The sequence below is a fragment of the Leucoraja erinacea genome, chromosome 4 (assembly GCF_028641065.1).
Source record: "Leucoraja erinacea ecotype New England chromosome 4, Leri_hhj_1, whole genome shotgun sequence".
NCBI lineage: Eukaryota > Metazoa > Chordata > Chondrichthyes > Rajiformes > Rajidae > Leucoraja > Leucoraja erinaceus.
This window is the reverse complement of record NC_073380.1, coordinates 101,533,529-101,556,894: the sequence shown is the minus strand read 5'-3', so window position 1 is coordinate 101,556,894 and position 23,366 is coordinate 101,533,529. Positions and strand designations below refer to the sequence as shown.

At 44.9% G+C, this 23,366-nt stretch overlaps 1 protein-coding gene across 2 annotated transcripts in view; it reads right to left on the bottom strand.

The window, feature by feature from the left end:
- dok6 (docking protein 6) overlaps positions 1-23,366 on the bottom strand; it is a 479,143-nt gene that overhangs the window by 175,679 nt on the left and 280,098 nt on the right. For both annotated transcript variants that reach the window (XM_055634869.1, XM_055634870.1), the window contains exon 3: positions 17,983-18,097. In XM_055634869.1, the coding sequence (XP_055490844.1) occupies positions 17,983-18,097 (115 nt within the window). The remainder of the gene's footprint in view (positions 1-17,982; positions 18,098-23,366) is intronic.

Sequence of the window (23,366 nt, the reverse complement as noted above, 5' to 3'; positions counted from 1 at the left end):
TACCCCCCCCTGCGGCCTACACATGGAGTGGTGCGGCCTTTCCTGAAGTTACAAACCGCGGGAACGGCGCGGACTTCAACATCGGGAGCTGTGGTCCTTTGCCGAGGGTCGCCAGCGGAGTTCCGACAGCGGGGCTTGTAGACTTTAACACTGTGAAGCCGCGGTCTCCGGTGAGAAGAAGCCGACTCGGGAGCACCATGGATCCGAGTGTTCCGATCCATCACGACTCCGGAGTTTGGATCATCCCGACGAGAGGGCTTGAACATCGGACGTCAGTAGCGGCAAGTGCGGAGGGTTCAAAGGCCCGACCACGGGTGAACAAAGAGGAAGTTGAACTGAACTTTATTGCCTTCCATCACAGTGAGGAATGTGGATTCCACTGTGGTGGATGTATATGTTCAATTTTACTTTCTAGTCACGTGTGTGACTACGTGAAGAGCCCGCTCAGCACGCATGCGCGGCATTATGTTCAGCAGTACAACAGCGGCTGCATCGGGAGTCAGGTGCTCCCGCTACGGGTGAAAAACGGACCGTCAGGTAAGCTCTGAGGTCGGGTTTTCTTTCACAGGGAGCCTTCTGCTTTTCAGGCAGAGAAGAAAGGCTCTTGGACAAACCTGTCCCCCGCTCGACTCCACGGAGGAGCGTTCCATCTGGGGGGGGCAGCAACGAGGCGGTAGGACCGCTTACCCGGTGCTCCACTATTCCCCGACACCGTGCCGAGCCCAGCCCGCTAGCGCCTAAGCAGCGGGCTGGAAGTAAAGCCACAGAAGAGGCGTCCGGCCGGTGGCTTCCGACTTGTCGGACAGGGACGTCTCTCTACCCGCACTGGTCAGATGGGGACGTCGCTCCACCCGCACAGCTGCCTGAGCCGCATGGAGCGGCTCCTGGAGCAGGAGCTCCAGCGAGACGCGCTTCGTGACGGGTGCTCTCGCATGGGGAGTTCAGGCACTTGTGCACTGTCTTGTGCACTGTCCATTGCTTCCTCCTTACCCGAGGGTAGCTTTGGTGACCAGGACTGGGCTGGTCAAGAAGAAGGGACGCTGGCTGAAGATGTCGGGAGTATGCAAGGAGTGCAGGAACAGGAAGAGCTGCTAGGTGTGGTGGACCGCTACGTGGCAACCCCACGTGCAGGAGGCCGTTAAAGGCCAAACTAGCGGCCAGCATTGACCACCTCTCCAACAGGCCCCTACAGGAGAGGTGGTCAATGAGGCGTATACAGCTCCAGAGAACTGTGAGTCCCTTAAAGTGCTGGCTGTAAACAGCCAAAAGTGGAGGCACGTTTGGGCAAATATTCGGAACCAGGAGCTAAAACTGCAGCGGATCCTCAGGCTCCTGACGTCAACCATCGCATCGTTTGCTCGTTCTGTGGACAAATACGGAGATGACCACAACCTTCGTAAACAAATCATAAGACCTGCCATAAAATCCTAAATTTGCGGGGTTGTGCAAAACCCCAGCCACTGAGCCAGACCCACTGCTCTTTGGCAAAAACCTCACAAAGCATATGAAAAATATGGAAGAGGCCTTAAAAAACTTTCAGTCTCATGAGGGCAGGCCCCGGGACGAGCAAAACAAAAACACCCGCAGTCAGGATTGAACCTGGGTCTCTGGCACTGTAAGGCAGCAACTCTACCCCTACACCACTGTGCCACCTGCTGTGTAAGTGGATGGACAACAGATTTAAGATGACAAGCAAAATATACAGGAGAGATGCAAAGAAGTATCTTTACATAGTGCGTTGCTTTGATTTGGAAAACAATTCTGAAAGGATGGAAGAAGCAGATTCAATACAAATGATTTTAACGTAAACAGGATTCACAAAGCAAACACACATCCTGCAATGGAGAATTGCAGCAGCTGGAATTCACTGGAATGCTCTTTCACAGATATGGTGGCTTGAAGTTCATTGTACATGGTAAGTATGATTCTAAGGCGAACTGAGAGGTCAATTATTCACACAAAGAGTAGTTGATATCTGACACTAAAATCCACAGCCAAGGAACATAAATGGCATTCTCAGCACTGGTGACAAGCAGAATGAACTGGAAAAGGGGAAAAAAACATGAAGAGATTTCCTCCTGTATTAGCTCAGGCAGTAGAGATAGAAGTCTGCCTCCCCAGTCAGCAGACCGGCCTATAGTTTTCTTTTAGTTATGCATTCACCATGGTTGACACCATATCTTGCTCTTGCTGGATGTTCGCAAAATTAACTGCATTATGATATCACTACTGGATTATAATGCAATAATGGAGTCCATATACATGTCACTAATCATGGCAATAGTGAGAAGTGTGAGGCACATTCCTTTATATGTTCAAGAAGGGAGTCAAAGGGCACTCATGCATGTACATGAGCACGGTCCCTATACTGCAGCCTGATTACTGGATGTCGAACTGACCTTAGTTCACAAGACCACAATACCCACATCCCACATTATGAGCCACCTCTCAATGAAGGCAATCATCGATACATAACTAACACTCTGATCTTGTTATCTTCCGGTTTGCTCTGTCTTTCCATTGGCACAAAAACAGTACGCGATAGCACTACGATTTTTTGCCAGCTTACTCACCACTCTCCTCTGCTGCGAGTGCACCCTCTTTCATTCCAATTGGCGGTCTAATGTAAAATTTAGCGAGGTTTAAAAATTGCACGTGCGCAGATCGATCTCCTCTCCTGCCAATCAGGGTCGCGTGGATTGGTCTTTTCTCCTGTGGCTGCACAGGACGGTCCACCCCTTCCTGCGCCATCGTGTCTTTCCTGGAGCTGAGGGATGCTCTGGATGGATGGCCTGGTCTCCATCCAGACACAATTTTCGGAGGGACCGGAAGCGGCCCGGCACAACCCAACCCAACCTGGCATGCGTGGAGTCGGAGATGTTGGAAAACGGAGACTCTGATCCCGGCAGAGGAGAATGTCCAGCGACAAGCGCCACTGTGAGTCCTCAGCGCACTGTCAGCTACAGCCCCTTCCACTCTGGTTCTCCTCCCTAGTTCCTGCCCCCCTCCCCCGTGATACACCCTCTGCCCTGTCTTTTCCCCGAGCTTCCCCACACCCACACCCACTGCCTCCACCCCCCACACACCTCCCCCCCACACACACCCCTCCCTCCCCTTCCACCTCCCCCAACCTCCCCCAACCTCCCCCCACCCTCCCTCCTCCCCTCCCTCTCCAGCTCCACAACACTCGCTGTCCCCCCCCATACACCCCCCTCCCCCCTCCCATACCCCCCTCTCCCATACACCCCCTCCCCCGCACACACCCTCCCCCACACCCTCCACACACCCCCTCCCCCCCACACACCCCCCCCCCCACACACCCCCACCCCTCCCCCCCCCCCCCGCCCCACCCCCACCCTATCCCCCCCACACCCCCCTCTCACCCCCTCCTACACTCCCCCTGCCCACACACACACCCCCTCCCCTGCCCTCCCCCCCCCACCCCACACCCCACCCCCCACGCCACACACCGCCCTTCCCTCCCCTCCTCCCCTTCCACACATCAAGAGGAGGGGGAGGGAGTGCTGGTGGATGATGGGAAATGAGCTGCACCTGCACAGTTAGGGGCTTTGGGTGAGTGGTGGAATATTGTGTTGGGGGAATGGGTGAGTGGTGGAATATTGCATTGGGGAATGGGTGAGTGGTTGGGGGGCCAGTCCTCCCGTGTGACTGGGACCCAATGGGTCCAACTTAGTCTCGTCCATGATAAAAGGCTTCATTCCTTCAGGCTATGACCAACTGATAAACGAAGTATTTGAAGATCAAGTACTCAAACCCAGCACACACCACATCGTTTAACAGACAGCAGTGGTCCTGACCTCCTGCATGCTTCAAAGATTGGCCTAACTACTGCTTAACTCCATAGCACTCCATGGCCTAACCCCATAGCACTGCAGAGATACCATCCATGCAGTTTCCACAAAATTAACCATACCCTTTGGCAGGCCATGTGAATAATATTTTTTACCGACCAACTTAGTTACCAATGAGGTCCTAATTAAACTCAGTCTAACGAGCAAACCAGTTTGATTTCATGCTTGACATCAGATTTCGGAAAAGAATGCCCTCTTCCAAGCTCCATCACGCCACAAAATTACTAAGAGGACAGAGAAAAAAATATTAAACTCCCTTTTAAAAAATTGAGGATTCCCACTAACTCCTTGAACTCCCTTTCCCATAATTGCTTAAAATGGAAAAGGAACGTTCAGAATCATACTGCTAAACATAAATCCACATTGTGGGCACACAGAAACCATGTGCAAACAGTGGAAGGGGGGCAAGCTAACTCCCTTCCACCTCTTGTGAAGTTCCAACTACCCCATCTGTGATAGGGGCTATAGATCACACAATGGAGTCCCCTTACAACCCATAGATCCAAAAACAGCCACTACAAGTCTGAGGATGGCTTGGAAGAAAGAATGCGAGTAACAAACATCTTCTATAATTAACACTTTGTTGCTTACTCCACTATAAGCAGGAAGAAAAGAATGGATTTCTGCAGATGACACATCATGTACCCAACCCCATGTAATGTTATATAAAAAAGTAGCTACATCCCCAGTTAGTGTCGAGAAACCTTTACATTTCTTATAGAGAGTAAGTTCTAAGTTCTGGTTCTCATGGTTACCATCGATCATACACTAAACACAGGCAAATGCAGCAAGCTGATAGAAGCCATGGGAAGGTGATGTGTTCTTTCCTGCACTCTTGGAGACTTTTATTTATTCCTCCCGGCACAACAGTATATTGAATAAAATCGTTTTCTTTAAGCAGAGTTTGTTTATTTTAATGTATGCTATGCACAATGACTAATTGGAGCAAATAATACATCTGAACAGGTAAGCAGTGTCCAAAATATGCCACTAGTGAGAAAATTGTTGAAGACTATCATATTCAGGGACGAGGTACTGAAATGACAGTGATATTTTATTTCATTTTCCATTTTACAATATATTTTATTCATGAGTTGCTGCTGAGACTACAAAGCCACAGGCATTACCTTTTACTGGGTGCTAATTGTGTGAATTCTTCTACAGTCAGCACCCAAAATAACCTTGTATCCTGGGAACTCGTCATAAATGGGTATTCAACAAGGACTTTAAAAGTACAAAATCAAAACAAAAAGAAAGCAACTCATAAAAAAACTGTCACAATAAACATTTCCAATGGCCTCCTGGACAATTAAAGCATTTCACTAACTCAGGATTCTGCCAAATGGAAAAACCAGATTGCTTGAATCGCTCAACTAAATTACAGTCCTCGAACCACATTAACATCCTCTGTATAATTCATTGGGACACTATAAATTGGTACTTCATCTCATAGGTTTGTCGTTGCTTTGATGCCGCATAGCTCCTGCTGCCTGGCAGATTTATCCGAGCTGTAATTTTATGGGCACTTTAAAATTAAGCTTTCTGAATTTTGGGTTCAACACGATGAGGTCTCTGAATCAGATCAATCAACATTAAAAAAAAAAGGGCCTGCATTTATAATGCACATTTCAGTTCCCTTTAAGAATGTCCCGAAGCAATTTGCAGCGGATGAAGTTCTTCAGAAGTTGCTGTGGTATAAAGCAGTCACAGAATAGTGGGACTGGCATATGATGAAAGAATGGATCGACTGGGCTTGTAGTCACTGGAATTTAGAAGGAAGAGAGGGGATCTTATAGAGACATAGAAACATAGAAAATAGGTGTATGAGGAGGCCATTCGGCCCTTCAGCCCTTCGAGCCAGCACCGCCATTCATTGTGATCATGGCTGATCGTCCCCAATCAATAACCCGTGCCTGCCTTCTCCCCATATTCCTTGATCCCTTTATAGAAACATATAAAATTCTTAAGGGATTGGACAGGCTAGATGTAGGAAAAATGTTCCCGATGTTGGGGGGGGGGGGGGGGGGGGGGGTCCAGGAGAGTTTAAGAATAAGGGGTAGACCATTTAGTACTGAGATGAGGAAAAGCTTTTTCACCCAGAGAGTTGTGAATCTGTGCAATTCTCTGCCGGATTCTCTTGCACAGATTCACAACTCTCTGGGTGTAAAAGCTTTTCCTCATCTCAGTACTAAATGAAGGTAGTGGAGGCTAATTTACGGGATGTTTTCCAGAGACAGTTAGATATAGCTCTTAGGGCTAACAGAATCCAGAGATGTGGGGAGAAAGCAAGAACGGGCTACTGATTTAGGATGATCAACTCTGATCATATTGAATGACGGTGCTGGCTCATGAAGCCGAATGGCCTACTCCTGCACCTATTTTCTATGTTTCAATGTTTCTAAAACATTGGAGTCCATTTGTACACAGGAAGCTCCCACAAACAAGCAGTGTTCAGTTGAAACGTCAACTAAGAGATGGATAGTCAGAAATAACGTATTAAAAATCCTTTTTTGATAATTAAATACAATTAATTTCAAATGAGTTTACCTTCTCTTTGACTTACTCCCCTATGCTCTGCAATCCTATTGAACCCAATGGAATCAGTGTTCTTGTACTCTGTCTGGGAAATCTTTGCTGCTGGATGCCATAGAGAAGCTACAATGGGGAACATTTTTTTTAATGCTCACAATAGTGCAAAAAGTGAACAGTGAAATGCTTTGGGGCCGTGGTTGCAGCTGAGGTTTCCAGTGGAGCAAGGTAAGGCAAGTCCGAGAATGCAGCGGGCATGGTGGTGCTAGCAGTTTTCCGCAATTATGGTTTAAAAATCCAACAGCTTGTGAAATGGTTGTGATCTTTCACTCTGGGGTGCATGCAATACCACACTCCAGGCCTGACAATGAACCTTGGAACTGCATGCCTGGAATTGCACAGCATCCTCATTTCATTACCTGAGAATCCTAAATACAGCAATCATTTAGTGTAAAATACCAACATGTAGCATCTTTTGAATACAAACATTTACAGAGGAAAATATAGTCAGGCTAGGAGCAGGACACTAAATTATGTAAATGGCATAGGAACAGATGACTACAGCACTAAGATTAAACACAAAGCTATCTTTATTGAGCTTTCAATTATTTTCAAGTCAAGTCAAACATTAAACAGGTGCAGAAAATGTCCTCCTGATTCTTGTTCTTGGTATTGAATCTTTCAACTGGTAAATTAATAGACTCCTACTAATTGTCCCTCACTGCAGGAAAGTGGCAAAGGAATCAGAAATGGAAAAGTTGGTGGACATGTGATAAAGGATATGTTCCAGCGATACAGGGGAATGTGACTGATATTATTCTTCTTCTGGGGTCAGCATGGACTAATTAAGATGAATGAACTCTTTCTGTTTCATAATAAGAATATTTAGCGTTTGATGTTAAGTGTCACAAGCTAAAATACTGCCAAGTGTTCGATAATTAAATGGAAACATAAGCTAATGCAGATGTTGAAATCTTGAGCAACAAACAAGTGCTGGAGGAACTTAGTGGGGCTGCAATGAGGAGCGGCCTCCAACAGAAGAAGCCGGGGACTCTGGTGCCGACTCACCTCACCGTCGCGGAGCTGGCCGAGTCCGGAGCGGGAGGAGTGGTGGTGGAGCGCTGTTGCTGCTGCTGCTGCTGCTGATTCGGGGGCTGCAGCTGCGGGTCTGCGGATGGCGGCACCGGGAGCCCGCGGTTCCCTGGAGGGAGACCGCTTTTCAGGGCTCCTGCAACGGCGACTTCTCCCGCCCGAGTTGCGGGGTCGAAGAGCTCCTGGAGCGGGGCCTAACATCACCGCCCCGCGCGGCTTGGAATGGCCGCGGGACTCTGCGAGCGCACACCGGGGGCTCCAACATCAAGACCCGGTGTGCGACCTTGCACCACCCGGCGTGGCTTTAATGGCCGCGGGACAATCGCCATCGCCAGCCGGGGGCTTTGACTTTGACTCTGACATCGGGGGGGGGGGGGGGGGGGGGGGGGGGGGAGAGAGTGCAGTGGAGAGATAAGTTTTTTTTTGGCCTTCCATCACAGCGATGTGATGGATGTTTATGTAAAATGTAAATCATGTTGTGTCTGGGGTCTATTTGTTGTAATGTATGGCTGCAGAAACGGCATTTCGTTTGGACCTCAAGGGGTCCAAATGACAATTAAATTGACTCTTGACTCTTGACTCTAGTGGATCAAACAGCATCTGTGGAAGTCTGTTGAGTCTGAAAAAGGGTTCCGATCCAAAACATCACCTAACCTAGTTTTCCAGAGATGCTGCCTGACCCACCGAGTTACTCTGACACTATGTGTCCTTTTGTGCAAACCACCAAGCCCGTTCTTTGTTTTTATATCGGTGGAAGGACATTTCAAGTCAGGACCCTTCTTCAGACTCTTAGGCTCCTGACCCAAAATGTTGTATATCTATTCCCTCCACAGATCCACTGAGTTCCTCCAGCACTTTGTATTTTGTTCTATAGTTAAAACCAGAATTGTCTTAACTAAATATTGTTTAATAAAACTAAATATTGTTTAATATTTAGTTATTGTGCTTTTGATCCTAGATCAAACGAAACCTGGGTGTCATGGTACACCAGTCATTGAAAGTAGGCATGCAGGCACAGCCGGCAGTGAAGAAAGTGAATGGTATGTTAGCATTCGTAGCAAAAGGATTTGAGTATAAGAGCAGGGAGGGTCTACTGCAGTTGTACAGGGACTTGGTGAGAACACACCTGGAGTATTGCGTACAGTTTTGGTGTTCTAATCTGAGGAAAGACATTCTTGCCATAGAGGGAGTACAGAGAAGGTTCACCAGACTGATTCCTGGGATGTCAGGACTTTCATATGAAGAAAGACTGGATAGACTCGGCTTGTACTCGCTAGAATTTAGAAGATTGAGGGGGGGATCTTATAGAAACGTACAAAATTCTTAAGGGGTTGGACAGGCTAGATGCAGGAAGATTGTTCCCGATGTTGGGGAAGTCCAGAATAAGGGGTCACAGTTTAAGGATAAGGGGGAAATATTTTAGGACCTAGATGAGAAAAGCATTTTTCACACAGAGAGTGGTGAATCTCTGGAATTCTCTGCCACAGAAGGTAGTTGAGGCCAGTTCATTGGTATATTTAAGAGGGAGTTAGATGTGGCGCTTGTGGCTAAGGGGATCAGGAGGTATGGAGAGAAGGCAGGTACAGGTACTGAGTTGGATGATCAGCCATGGTCATATTGAATGGCGGTGCAGGCTCGAAGGGCCGAATGGCCTACTCCTGTACCTATTTTCTATGTTTCCATGTTTCTAAGATGGCACCCAAGCCAGGCAACGCATTGTGTGCTAGTCATAGAAGTGAACTGTAATCCAACATTACAATCGCTCCACTCTTTGAAATCCCAACTCCAAAAGCAGCATTTATTCACATTATTCCCTTTATTGTGTATCTGTACACCATAGATGGCTTGATTGTAATCATGTTTTATATTTACACAGACTGGCTGGCATGCATCAAAAGCTTTTCACTGTCCCTTGGTACACGTGACAAGAAACTCAACTCAACACTATTTATCAGCCGATTATGACCAATTTCTTAAAAGCACAACAAATCTTGGCTTTGAAATGGGTTTTATCCCCAAAGCTAAGTGTGACAGACAGGTCTGATACTTAACACATCACATCAGCTGCAAACTACCAACCTAAGCCATGTCAAAATATTAATAAACACTGGATGCAGGAGAAGAGTGGCTGTAACAATCGGGTTAATTTCACACTGACAATTTACATTCAAGGCTCAGCTGCTGAGACTCGTTGATCTGAATCAGACAAAGAAAGGTTCAAGTCCCACAGTGAGATTTGAAGCACGCAGGTCAAGGTGGCTCTTGGGAAATGCTGCATTAACAGAAGTATTTTTTTTAGCAAGATGTGGAACTACGGCACCCCCTCACTATCTAAACTGAATGGTAAAGATCTCACAACAATGTTCTGTAAAAAAAGAAAGCAGTGGTGTTTTTTGCAGTGAATGAAATACTTTTGAAATGCAGGCACCAATGTAATGCAGGAAACATACTGATCAATATGTGGACAGGAAGCTCACACAGAGAGCAATGTTATAATGAGCAGATCAGCATTTTATTAAATGTTGTAATGAAGGAGGGAAGGATAAATATAGTTGCGGTCTCCAGGGAATAATCCTAAACTCTTCTTCAGATGAGTGATATAGGATCTGTTATGTTCGCCCAAGAGAGCTAATGAAAGTCATTTGAAACATGAGCACCACCAACAATGTCACACTGGAGAGCCAGACTGTGTATTGGTCTCAAAATATCTCGGGCGTGGGACTTGAATTCACAAGCTTCTGAGGCTGAGACACAGCTGACCCCTTCATTCTCTTCTGCTGAATACATGTATAACCAGAGTACTTTGAGTATGTGTAGGTATATGCATTGTTTGTTTAGCTCAGAGAAAATCACCAAGTTGCTTTCAGCACATAAGCAGCCTTGATGGGCTTGATGGTGGCAGAGCGAATGTCCATTGTGTTGAGGGCTGGCTGAGGTCACTCCACACTCGCAATTGGTGTAAGTCATCCATTGATAGGAGTAGAAATGTGAATATGTCTGGTTTCCAAATCATTTGCTTTGAGTTTTCCATGAACTAGCTGTAAGAACAAAACTAATTTGTACAGCAGGTATATTCTTCAGATGTTCCTGCTTTGCCCATGGTCAGCAATATTCTAAATCCCCAACACAAATAAAACAGTTTCCAAATGTTCAAAGTGTAAAACACCAGAGATGATCAGCTGGGTGGTCCCTTGCAGCAGGGATTCTGTCGCTCTGTATCTCTGCACTCACTGGACCTTGTTTCATTATCAAGCATGCTAATTTATCACAACGATGCTCCTATACAAGCCTTTGTCCTGAAGCACTGGTAGCCCTTTGTACAGGGCACTCAACCATAGCCACTCTGTCTGGTTCTCACCTGTGAACTAACATAGGATACCCCAGAAACATAGAAACATAGAAACATAGTAAATAGGTGCAGGAGTAGGCCATTCGGCCCTTCGAGCATGCACCGCCATTCAATATGATCATGGCTGATCATCCAACTCAGTATCCTGTACCTGCCTTCTCTCCATACCCCCTGATCCCTTTAGCCACAAGGGCCACATCTAACTCCCTCTTAAATATAGCCAATGAACTGGCCTCAACTACCATCAGTGGCAGAGAGTTCCAGAGATTCACCACTCTCTGTGTGAAAAATGCTTTTCTCATCTCGGTCCCAAAGGATTTCCCCTTTATCCTTAAACTGTGACCCTTTGTTCTGGACTTCCCCAACATCGGGAACAATCTTCCTGCATCTAGCCTGTCCAACCCCTTAAGAATTTTGTAAGTTTCTATTAGAGCCCCCCTCAATCTCCTAAATTCTAGCGAGTACAAGCCGAGTCTATCCAGTCTTTCTTCATATGAAAGTCCTGGCGAAAGACTGGATAGACTCGGCGTAACGATCTGCTTCACCGACATGGTGAGCACCTGCACCAGTATGTAATTTCAATGGAAAACACGGCACACTTTATGTTGTGGTAACGATACAATACGATAGAACTTTATTCACCCAGGAGGGAAATTGATCTGCAAACAGTCATAAAGCACAAAATACATGAAACATGAAACTTAAGTGACCTGTGGAAAGGTTTGGGGATGTGCAAAGATTGGGGGAGGGAGGGGTGGAGGGAAGTCAGTCTACCCCACAACAGAAGGGGGGGGGAGGAGGAAGGGAGAACTTATACATTTTGTATACGTTTGTAACAGTTTGTAACAATAGGTATTAATGATAGGAAATAATATTGTAGTGATTATTTCTGGCATTAGATTTATTAAATAGAATGCAAGTGCATAGATTTATTAAATAGAATGCAAGTGCATATCTAAACTCTGTTGCTTCCACATTGTGTTAAATTACCTTCCAATATACAGACACGCACATTTATCCACTTCAGTACTTTATCGGCAGTACAGGCACCTACGTACAATCATTGCAGTTTGACAGGTTTATGTAACATATGTTCAACGTACAGAATATATGATTAATGTGATAGCTGCTAATAGTTCTGTGCTCTCCTCCAGCCTTGCTACAAATACTTTCTGCATACGTCTTTCCAAATTAATGAAACATTGGCTCCTGAGGTGCAGGCAATTTCTCAATGCCTTGGGCTGCACCACATTTTAACATTTTATTTTATGCTGAGCTTGTACTTAAACATCATTACAATGGGGATTGAAGCAAGTTAATTTCGCCCAAGAGAATTATTCCTACAATATATTCTCTTTTTTAACATGGAGGGTACAATGCCATTTACACAACTCTTAGATCTTCGTCTCGGGAGGTAAGATGCCGACTTGACGTGTTCCGTGCTCAACCATGTGTCTTATTCGACTCACCCGTCAGAAAAGCAGAAACGCTAATGAGATCCATCAAAACCTTGCTAAATCTTTGATAGACACAAAACGCTGGAGTAACTCAGCGGGACAGGCAGCATCTCTGGAGGGAGGGAATGGGTGACATTTCAGGGCAAGAACCTTCTTCAGACTGATGTCAGGGCAGTGGGCGGCAACATAGATAAGGAAGGGTAAGGTGTGAAAACAGGAAAAAAGGGAATGGAGATCAAGGAAAATGTAGAATAAATCATTGTTAGTTGGGAGAAGGTAACAACAAAGCAAACAGAGATAAAATGTAGTTGGAGACAGTAAGACTGATCGGAGAACTGGGAAGAGGGAGGGGATGGAGAGAGAAGGAAAGCAAAGGTTACTTGAATTAGAAAATCTTTATCACCTTACCAAATCTTTGTTAACCTTTCTAAGATCACCAAAGAGTTCCTGTACGTATTTGTAATTTGAAAAAGAAGGAGAAATACTAGAGATACTCTATAGGTCACAGAGCTCCAGTAGAGGGAGAAACAGAGATTTACTAACAGAATATTAACTTCATATTTCAGTCCACATATGTTGCTGGCTTGCTGAATTTCTCCAGCATTTTCTGTTTCCATTCTTTGCTAAAGTTTCATTTTCCGATAGTCGTGCCTTTACGCAGATATTTTTAACCGTGTTTCTTCTTTGTCCATATACATCATTTCAAGTGATAATGTTGAAAGAAAACATGTATTTACATATCACATTTAATGCCATAAAACCTTCCAAGGAACCTCACAGCAGAAAGTAAAGGGCCTGTCCCACCAGCATGCATTTGCATGCGTCTAGCGCGACCAAACGTGGTGGCTTGAGGCGTACGGCCTCGTGGGGCCGGTCCCACTTCCAACCGCGGAGGCGTCTGGAGTTGTGCGGGGCTGGTCCCGACATCATACTCACCAATCAGCTGGGCAGGAGGCGGGCCGACTGAATTTGGACGTTGCACGGCGTCGGGCGGTGACATCATCGCGCAATGGCACGCCGGGCGGTGACGTCAGTTGTAAGGGTCTTGGTGAGACAAATGCTAAGCGTACACTGTCATGACACTGCATACGGCATCAAGACGCTGCGTGTGGCGTTGAGACATTGCGTACGGCCGTCGAGGCGCTGCGTACGGTCTCAATGCGGCTGCGGGCAGGCAGGCCGTTGTCGCGTGGGATTTTCGGACAGTTCAAGATTTTTGGAGACCCGCGCATTGTCGGGACCAGCCCCGCACAACTCCATACGCCTCCGCCGATTGAAGTGGGACCGACCCCGCGAGGCCGTACGCCTCAAGTGACCACGTTTGGTCGGGCTAGATGCATGCTATCGCTTGCTGGTGGGACTGGCCCTTTACTGACATGCTGAGATTAGTCAAAACGATAGGTATTGTGGACCAATGTAAAGGAGAAATGGTTGGTGTGACAAAGAATATATCAAGGGAAATCGAGAACTGAAAGTTGAGGACAAGTTAGGGTGTGCAAGATGCTGGAACGGAGGAACACCTAGATCTGTAGTGCTGGAGGACATTGCAGACGCAGGAAAAACAATCAGTCAGTGAATTAATGCTAGCATGAAGATAGGAATTCCTATATGCCTCTGCAGATGGACTAATAGCTGGTGTAGCTGAACAAGCATCAGAGTGGTTGGTGAATGGGACTTGTGCAGTCTCGAGTACAAGGGGAGGCTGAACTGGAACGTTTTGGAATAACTACAAAAAACTGGGTTAAGGTTTCAGGAGTAAATTGGTGAAATAACAGGAATAAGCAGAATCATTGCAACTGACACTAAGGTTTTTGGCAGAGGAAATGTGATAAATTAAGACCAATCATTTCCATACATCTGCAGTCTTTATACCATATGAACAGACTTGACCCATTGTTGCAGCTGCCTCCGGAGTCAACAAATGGTTAAGACATCTTAACACTATTTACTACACACAGTAACTCATGTCTTCTTTGTGTAGCATGACGATCTGTGATCAGACTCATGTATTTATGACATGCTTGCTCTGTGACCCGCGTTCGATCCTGACTACAGGTGCTATCTGTAATTCAGTTTTATGTTCTCCCTGTGACCATGTAGGGTTTCTCCAGGTGCTCCGGTTTCCTCCCACATTCCAAAAACGTGCAGGTTTAAAGATTAATTGGCTTCTGTAAATTGCCCCTAATGTATAGAATAGAACTGGTCCATGTGGACTTGGTGGGCCGAAGGGCGTTTTACTATGTTGTATCCCTAAACTAAACTAAATCGATGTGCCACGATGCTGAGAACTATATCCTGCATGTTGTTTATTCCTCTCTGGTCTATCTATTGTATAGAGTTTGACTTGGGTATACTTATTTGTGATATTATTGGATCATTTTTGAGAGCATGTAAAACAATGCTTTCTACTATATGTCTGTACACACGATAATAATAAACCTAAACATTAACCCATTCATATTGACTACAAATAAGTAGTTACCCCTTATATTTTTCCCCATGCTTGTGCCCCTGATAATTGAATCTTCTGACATTTACCCTGGCTTAGTGACTTGTTCATACCTCAGGAAACATTAACGATGATGACTGTGTCACATGATAGGTTACTAGTTTTCATTATTGCCAATTAATTTGTATTCCCATACCCAAATTACATACCCTAAAGACATGCCTTTCCAGTAATTTTATTATGTACATTTAGCATAGTTTAAAACATGTTGTTACCATTTTTGGGTACAAGAGGAACTAAATTAAATTGTAAGATAACTTCTTTTATTGAGTGCAATTGATCAGAAAAATATATAAGGAGGAGAAAGACATTAAATATAGTTCATGGTAGAATAAAATTTTGAGGCAGGAAAAATCTATATAACTAAAAGTCTCACCAATGATCTGGATGAAGGTGTGGTAAATTGGATTAGTAAGTATGCAGATGATACCAAGATAGGGGGTGTTGTGGATAATGAAGAGGATTTCCAAAGTCTACAGAGTGATTTAGGCCATTTGGAAAAATGGGCTGAAAGATGGCAGATGGAGTTTAATGCTGATAAATGTGAGGTGCTACACCTTGGCAGGTCAAATCAAAATAGGACGTACATGGTAAATGGTAGGGAATTGAAGAATACAGTTGAACAGAGGGATCTGGGTATAACCGTGCATAGTTCCTTGAAGGTGGAATCTCATATAGATAGGGTGGTAAAGAAAGCTTTTGGTATGCTAGCCTTTATAAATCAGAGCATTGAGTATAGAAGCTGGGATGTAATGTTAAAATTGTACAAGGCATTGGTGAGACCAAATCTGGAGTATGGTGTAGAATTTTGGTCGCCCAATTATAGGAAGGATGTCAACAAAATAGAGAGAGTACAGAGGAGATTTACTAGAATGTTGCCTGGGTTTCAACAACTAAGTTACAGAGATAAGTTGAATAAGTTAGGTCTTTATTCTCTGGAGCGCAGAAGGTTAAGGGGGGACCTGATAGAGGTCTTTAAAATGATGAGAGGGATAGACAGAGGTGATGTGGACAAGCTTTTCCCTCTGAGAATAGGGAAGATACAAACAAGAGGACATGACTTCAGAATTAAGGGACAGAAGTTTAGGGGTAATATGAGGGGGAACTTCTTTACGCAGAGAGTGGTGGCGGTGTGGAATGAGCTACCCAAAGGAAGTGGTGGAGGCAGGTTCATTGGTATCATTTAACAAAAACATGGATAGGCATTTGGGTGACAAGAGGAATGGATTAAATTGTGGTCTATAAGTGCAGGCATTGAGTGCAACTAAGGGGAAAAAAAAAAAAAAATTGAAAGACATGGACTTGTAGGTTCATGGAGAGAATAAAATTTTCCGTGCTGAAAAATGTTATATGGTTAATGGTCTCATCTTGACCACTTCCTGTCTGTGATTTATATTGATTTTAGAAAAAACGCTACCATATATTACTATGATTTTTGGCCATTTTACTCACAGTTATCCTCCACTGAGGCAGCCCCGAGGATTTTTCTGATCGATGAAAAATAAAAAAGTTATGAATATTTAAAAAATCTTGAGATCAGCTGATTGGTCCTCTCATCTGTCAATCGCCATGATGAAGGTAACGCCCCTTCCGGGGGTACCAGGAGTATAAAGCCCAAATGGTATGAAATTGCATTTGAATTTGGTGGCCTGCACTCTGCTTGAAATGGTATGAAATTGCATTTGAATTTGGTGGCTTGCACTCTGCTTGAAATGGAATTTCAAGGAATAGCCTTGAGTGAACCTCCAGCCCACCAGCCGTGAGTCAATCAACTGCCAGTCCACCAGCTGTGAGTCAATCAACTGCCAGCCCAATAGCCATGAGTCAGTCAACTGCCAGCCTACCAGCCTTAAGTCAGTCAACTGCCACAACACCCATACTAGTGCTCCAGAAAACCCCCCCCCCCCTCCCCCACTGGCCACCAATATTGGAATTGGTGGAGTGGTGGAATATTGCTTTGGGGGACCAGCCCTTCCATTTGGGGGACCAGCCCTTCCATAAGTTACAGAGATAGGTTGAATAAGTTAGGTCTTTATTCTCTGGAGCACAGAAGGTTAAGGGGGTACTTGATAGAGGTCTTTAAAATGATGAGAGGGATAGACAGAGTTGATGTGGACAAGCTTTTCCCTTTGAGAATAGGGAAGATTCAAACAAGAGGACATGACTTCAGAATTAAGGGACAGAAGTTTAGGGGTAATATGAGGGGGAACTTCTTTACTCAGAGAGTGGTGGCGGTGTGGAATGAGCTTCCAGTGGAAGTGGTGGAGGCAGGTTCATTGGTATCATTTAAAAATAAATTGGATAGGCATATGGATGAGAAGGGAATGGAGGGTTATGGTCTGAGTGCAGGCAGGTGGGACTAAGGGGAAAAAAAGTTGTTCGGCACGGACTTGTAGGGCCGAGATGGCCTGTTTCCGTGCTGTTGTTGTTATATGGTTATATGGTTATATGTGAACATGGAACCCAATGAGTCCCACTTAGTCTAGTTATATATTTAAATTTGTTGAAATCTCATTGACCATTGTAAGACCATCAGAGACTCTTAGAGGATAATGTCTGTTTCCTGTGCAAGTAGCTAATTACCACATAGGGTTATTAAACATGTCTGAAAATTCAAAATTATTTGATAAGGATGTAATAATTAGAACAAGAGAGTCAAATGACCTAGTCAAGTACTTGAGGACACATCATTATTTATTCATCATTTTCTTTGTACAAAGTAAGAACCAACACAGTTCAATCCCATCGCTCTAAGAACTATCATTACATTCTTACTCTGCTCCCTGCATTCCATGATGCTACCAGTTGTGAGATAGCTGATGCCACTGGCAATGTTACATAAAAGACACAGCACGCATCACAAACTGCACTATAAAGTGCATTAATAGTATCCCAGAGACATAATTTACACAAATGTTAGAAGTTGAAAACACATTCCACTTTTATTTAAAGCAATACTTATCTTTGCCTAATGTAAAAAAAAATGCTGCTACATCTGTAAAGATCAATTATTCCAGTTCATCGTCAACATAAATATCTACATCAAATTATCTCAAAGGTAAAATATTCTGCCTTTCTATCTTTTCTCTTTTTTGCATATTAATCTGGATGGGTTTTACATTTCAAAAATGGCCTGAACTTCCTCAAGCTATAGATGCACAAATAATTGCTTACCTGACTCACAGGCAAATGTCTTTGATGTTTCATCATGAAAGATAATTGCCACAGCATGTTTCTTTGTCTCTCGGGGCAACCTGCTTATGTTCCTGATGCTGTGCAGCTCAGTTACCTGAAAGCAAGAGTCAGATTCATTATAAAAATGGCATATTCTTTCATTTGATGTCTCACAAGGGAGTATGGCATTGTTTTCTTGTGATTTTTTTTTTGTGTGTATGTGTATTCATCACAGCAAGAGATTCTAGCTGTGGGGAATGAATCTTTTTTCAGTTGGGCGCATGCAATTGCTGCATAACGCATTCAAAATTATCTCCTGCAAGGCGAGCTGCAGATTAATCTTTTCCACAATGAACCCGACAGGTCAAGTGGCCCCTTTCCTATGATTCATTCCACTCAACTACAACCAACATAGTTTTAGTCCACACGTTCAGAAAGACGTCTTTTACAGTGCCAATTAATATGATTGTTTTTCCCATTCCCCTCTTTTTAAGGCTTTTTAAAGTGATTGATAATACGATGCACCAAATTCCGGGTAATTTTCTGCTGTTGGGCCAATGCTCACCCAAAACGAAGTCGAATGTGCTCAAACCCATTATGTGTAAACAAACAGAGTCCTTGCTTAGGGCCACATCAATGTGGACCAGAGTGAAAAGCACCAAGTTTCAAGGTGTCAACATGGAGGAAGAAAACTCACTGCTCAATTTGAGAAATAATATTGCATTAATAACATGTAGGACATACAGTAGAAGAGTACAGCATAGGAACAGGTTCTTCAGCCCACAATGATTGTGCCAAACACGATGCCAAGTTAAACTGATTTCAACTGCCTGTTTAGAATCTATTTCCCTCCATTCCCTGCACTTCCATGTGCCTATCTATAAACCTCATAAATGTAAGTAGAGTATCTGCCTCACTGCCCCCGGGAAGTGCGTTCCAGGCATCCACTACTCTCCGTGTAAAAAATATGCCCCACACATCTCCATTAAACTTTTCCACTCTCACCTTCTCGCCATCTAGGATATTTTCTCCCTGGGAAAAAGGTTCTAACTTTCTGTCCTATCCATGCATTTTATAATTTTATATAGTTCTATCGTTTCTCTTTAATCTGAGATGTTTCAGAGAAAACAATCAAGTATATCCAACATCACTCTGCAGCTGAAACGCTCTAATCCAGGCAGCATTCTGCTAAATCTCCTCGGCACCCTCTCCAAAACCTCCACATCTTCCCTGTAATGGGGTGACTAACACTGCATGCAATACTCTAAAGGTACTGATGCTGGAGAGAAACTCAGCGGGTGCAGCAGCATCTATGGAGCGAAGGAAGGACATCTAGGCTTGGCGAATGATATAGGCGACGTTTCGGGCCGAAACCCTTCTTCAGACTGATGGGGGGGGGGGGGGGGGGGGAGAAGGAGGAGGAAAATGGGGGGGGAAGGAGGAGGAGGAGGAGACAGCCCAAAGGGCAGGGGGATGGCAACCCAGGCGAATATGAGATGCTGAGACAGCTCGAGGGTTAAGGAGGAGGGGATTGGAGACAGCAAGGTCTAGCAAAATTGGGAGAATTCAATGTTCATGCCAACCGGACGCAAGCAACCCAGGCGGAATATGAGGTGCTGTTCCTCCAATTTCCGGTGTTGCTCACTCTGGCAATGGAGGAGACCCAGGACAGAGAGGTCTGATTGGGAATGGGAGGGGGAGTTGAAGTGCTGAGCCACCGGGAGTTCAGGTAGGTTATTGCGGTGTGCTACCATAGGATACCTGTGTGCTACCATAGGATACCATAAAAAAAGAAACATAGAAACATAGAAATTAGGTGCAGGAGTAGGCCATTCAGCCCTTCGAGCCTGCACCGCCATTCAATATGATCATGGCTGATCATCCAATTCAGTATCCCGTAGTAGTTTGTAATAAGTTTTTGTTGTACCTGCCTTCTCTCCATACCCCCTGATCCCCTTAGCCACAAGGGCCACATCTAACTCCCTCTTAAATATAGCCAATGAACTGGCCTCAACTACCCTCTATGGCAGAGAGTTCCAGAGATTCACCACCTCATGCAAGCCCCCCATTCTTATCACCTTCTACAGTTGACTTTGAGCATTGCACAATCGGTGGTGAGATACCATAGGGTTACCAAGTCGACAAACTACATTGCAGTGTAAGTCAATGTGCAACATGAGTAGGTTTCAACTCATGTTGGTCATTGGCAGTCATTGAGAATCAATAGGATTAGCAAGCCTGCAAACCACAGTTTAGAAAGTGTCAATGCTTTTAAAAGAGTAGGGACAAAATTGGAAAGGTAAATGATTCATTTTCTTAAGAATGTCTTTTTCATATTTCTGTGTGCATTGATGGCATCATTGAGGTTATGGCCTGGAGTTACTCAGGCCGACAGTGCTCAGGAATGAGTTGACATGCACGCACAGTGAAAGTTGCAGCAGTTGGACTCAATGACAAACTGTGCCTCAACTAATGTCATAATTAAACTCTCTCACAATGTCAGGCTCAGTACATCAAAAGGCTGCTCCTGATGATACAATCAGCATATGTACTTGAAGGCAAAATACTAAAGATATCTAAACTGTCAAGTGAACAAAAAGAACTTTGACGAGAATTTTTTGTGCCTGCAGAATATATTTTTTTGAAATGGGTTATTAACTCTGACAGTATTCGGTCTTTGACAGCCTTCCCTGAGAACAAAACCAGACTCTGCATTCTCATTTTGCCGAACAACACATTTACTGGCAGAAATCCCTGAGCATACTGCACACATTTCATCAAAATTATGGCAACCGCTTATCTTGGAAGTTCGTCTTCCATATTTGCAACAATGCCAAACCACTAGACTAATAATTAGACAAAAATTAGCATGCAAACTTAATTCAGGATTGATACAGCTAATAAAAATTGCTGATATTTATTCTGACGGTTCTGCCACTCATAACATTTAAACTTACGTAAACATCATTGTGGACGCTAGAATAGCTGATGCAACTTAAGTGCTACAATAGCAGTTAAAGGTGATTGGTTTTGTGAAGGGACTTGTAACCTGGAGTGGTTACAGCACAAATATGTGGTCTTCACTATCCCCATCATTACATGGGCTGGCCTTGCAAAATTTGGTAACTGAGACATGGTGCTTTGAGATTTTCAATGGGCTTAATTAACCCATTGACAAGAGACAAACTCAGCATTAGGCAATGGGCAATTCATTGTCAAGAGCCACGAGAATAAAGAGCAATTGTCATACGCAGAACAATGAAATCCGTACTCGCTGCAGATTTACAGATACATTAACACAACAACACAACAAATAGATATACAAATATTAATAATGTAATACATTATTGCAGAAGGGTCTCAACCTGAAACATCAACCATTCCTTTTTTCTCCAGAGATGCTGCCTGTCTGGCTGAGTTACTCCAGCATTTAGTGCTATATTCGCTTTAAAACAGCATCTGCAGTTCCTTCGTACACAAATTATTAGTAATGCTTGGTGTAGTTCAACCAAAACAAAGTCCCTTAAAGGACAATCATAACTCATAAAAAGCACCAGGCAAGGCACAAAGGTAGAGGAAATATAGTTTTCATAACCTGTAGATGCAAGGAACTGCAGGTGCTGGTTTACAATTAAAGAAACAAAGTGCTGGAGTAACTCAGTGGGCCAGGCACTATCTCTGATGAACATGGGTAGGTGATGTTTCAGGTTGAAACCTTTCTTGAGAATGATTGTGGTGGTGGGGTAATGGGGGTGGGGGTGGGTGCTGGAAGAGTAGCTGGAAGAGAGTTGGAGATGGGACAAAGCCTGGCAAGTGCCGGGTGGATACAGATGAGCGGAAAGGCTTGATAAGCAGATGGTTGAACAAAGGCCAAAGGTGAAAAGACAATAGGTGTGAATAAGAATATAAGAGTTACATTCTGTGAAGCCAATGGTAGAAATATAGGTGGAGGGGGGAGATAAATAGTGCAAGTCCAGGGAAAAGAGGGGGGTGGGAAAGATGAAGGAGAGGGTGGGGAGATGTTTGTAGGTTAGTTACCTAAAATTGGAGGATTCAATATTCATACCATTAAGTTGTATGCTGCAAGGGTTGTAAGGCGGCAACTCTACCGCTGTGCCACCGTGCTGCACCGGTGTCTCGAATGTAGGTCGAAAGGAATTGAATAAGGGGAGGTGGATGGAGTCAAGGTTTTTGGAAATATTATGTGGGGCAGGGGCAGGGGCAGGCAGAAACAATGGGTCCTGTCTGTTGTTTTTTTTTCTCTTCCACCCCCTTCTTCCCTGTGCCCCCCCCCCCCCCCCCCCCCTTGGGCTTTGTATTGTATTCAAATTTATTGTCATTGTCTCAATTTGAGACAAAAAAATGAATTTCCCTTACAGGCAGTATCATTTAAAAAAAAAACATCACAAATAAATAAATAAATAATAAATAAATAATTAAACATATTAAAAATAAAATTGAAATTGAATTAAAAAAAAGCACAAACACAGAAAGTCCACAACACAACATAACATAAATGGCACCAAGGTGAGGATGGCACCATAGTCCAGCCAGCCTCCCCTCCGTGTTCATCCGTGGTCGGGGCCTTCCGAGCACCCGCAGTCGCCGCCCTGGGTGGCCCGATGTTCAGGCCCTCACGCCGGGCTGGTGGAACGCCGACGCCGAACCCCGACGGTGAGCATCCTCCTCCTCAGCGGCCCGGACCTCCTGATCAGCCGCCTCCCGCTGCCGGAGTCTGCAGCTCCTGAGTCCACAGGCCGAGCCGGGCAGAGTCGCAGGACCCCGCACTGTCCATCAGCGCCGCCCGCGTTGGGAGCTCCGCAAACCGCAGCTCCATGATGTCGGTGCAGCAGGTCCAGCACTCCGGGCTCCAGACGGCGACCCCCGGTAAGGCATCGCCAGCCCCGCGATGTTCCAGCGCTGTCCCGCCGCTGCTGGAGCTCCGGTCGATCCCGGCAGGAAAGGCCGTGCCAATCCAGGTAGGTAGGCCGCTGTGGGGGGAGGGGGGGGCGAGGACGCGACTGGAATAATAGTCGCGTCCTCACCAGGAAGCGGCTGAAGAATGGTATCCCCCGCACCGTGCCCTCTTCCCCCACATAAAAACACCAAAAAAACACAAAAAAACACACTTTTACATAACTAAATAAACAAAAAAACGAAAAGATACCGGGCTGTAGGTGGAGGCTGCTGGCACCAGCGCCACCGGAAGTACAACACTTGCACCTTTTTCGCTTGTAGTTATATACATCAGTTTGAGAAAGATGGGAACCAGAAGTTAGAAATTGGCAGAGAACCCAGGGAATGGAACTAATCGCAGTTTGTGAAGCACCGACCCTTAAACTAGGAGCAGAACCAAGAAAACAGAACTCAGAACAAAGTGCCAC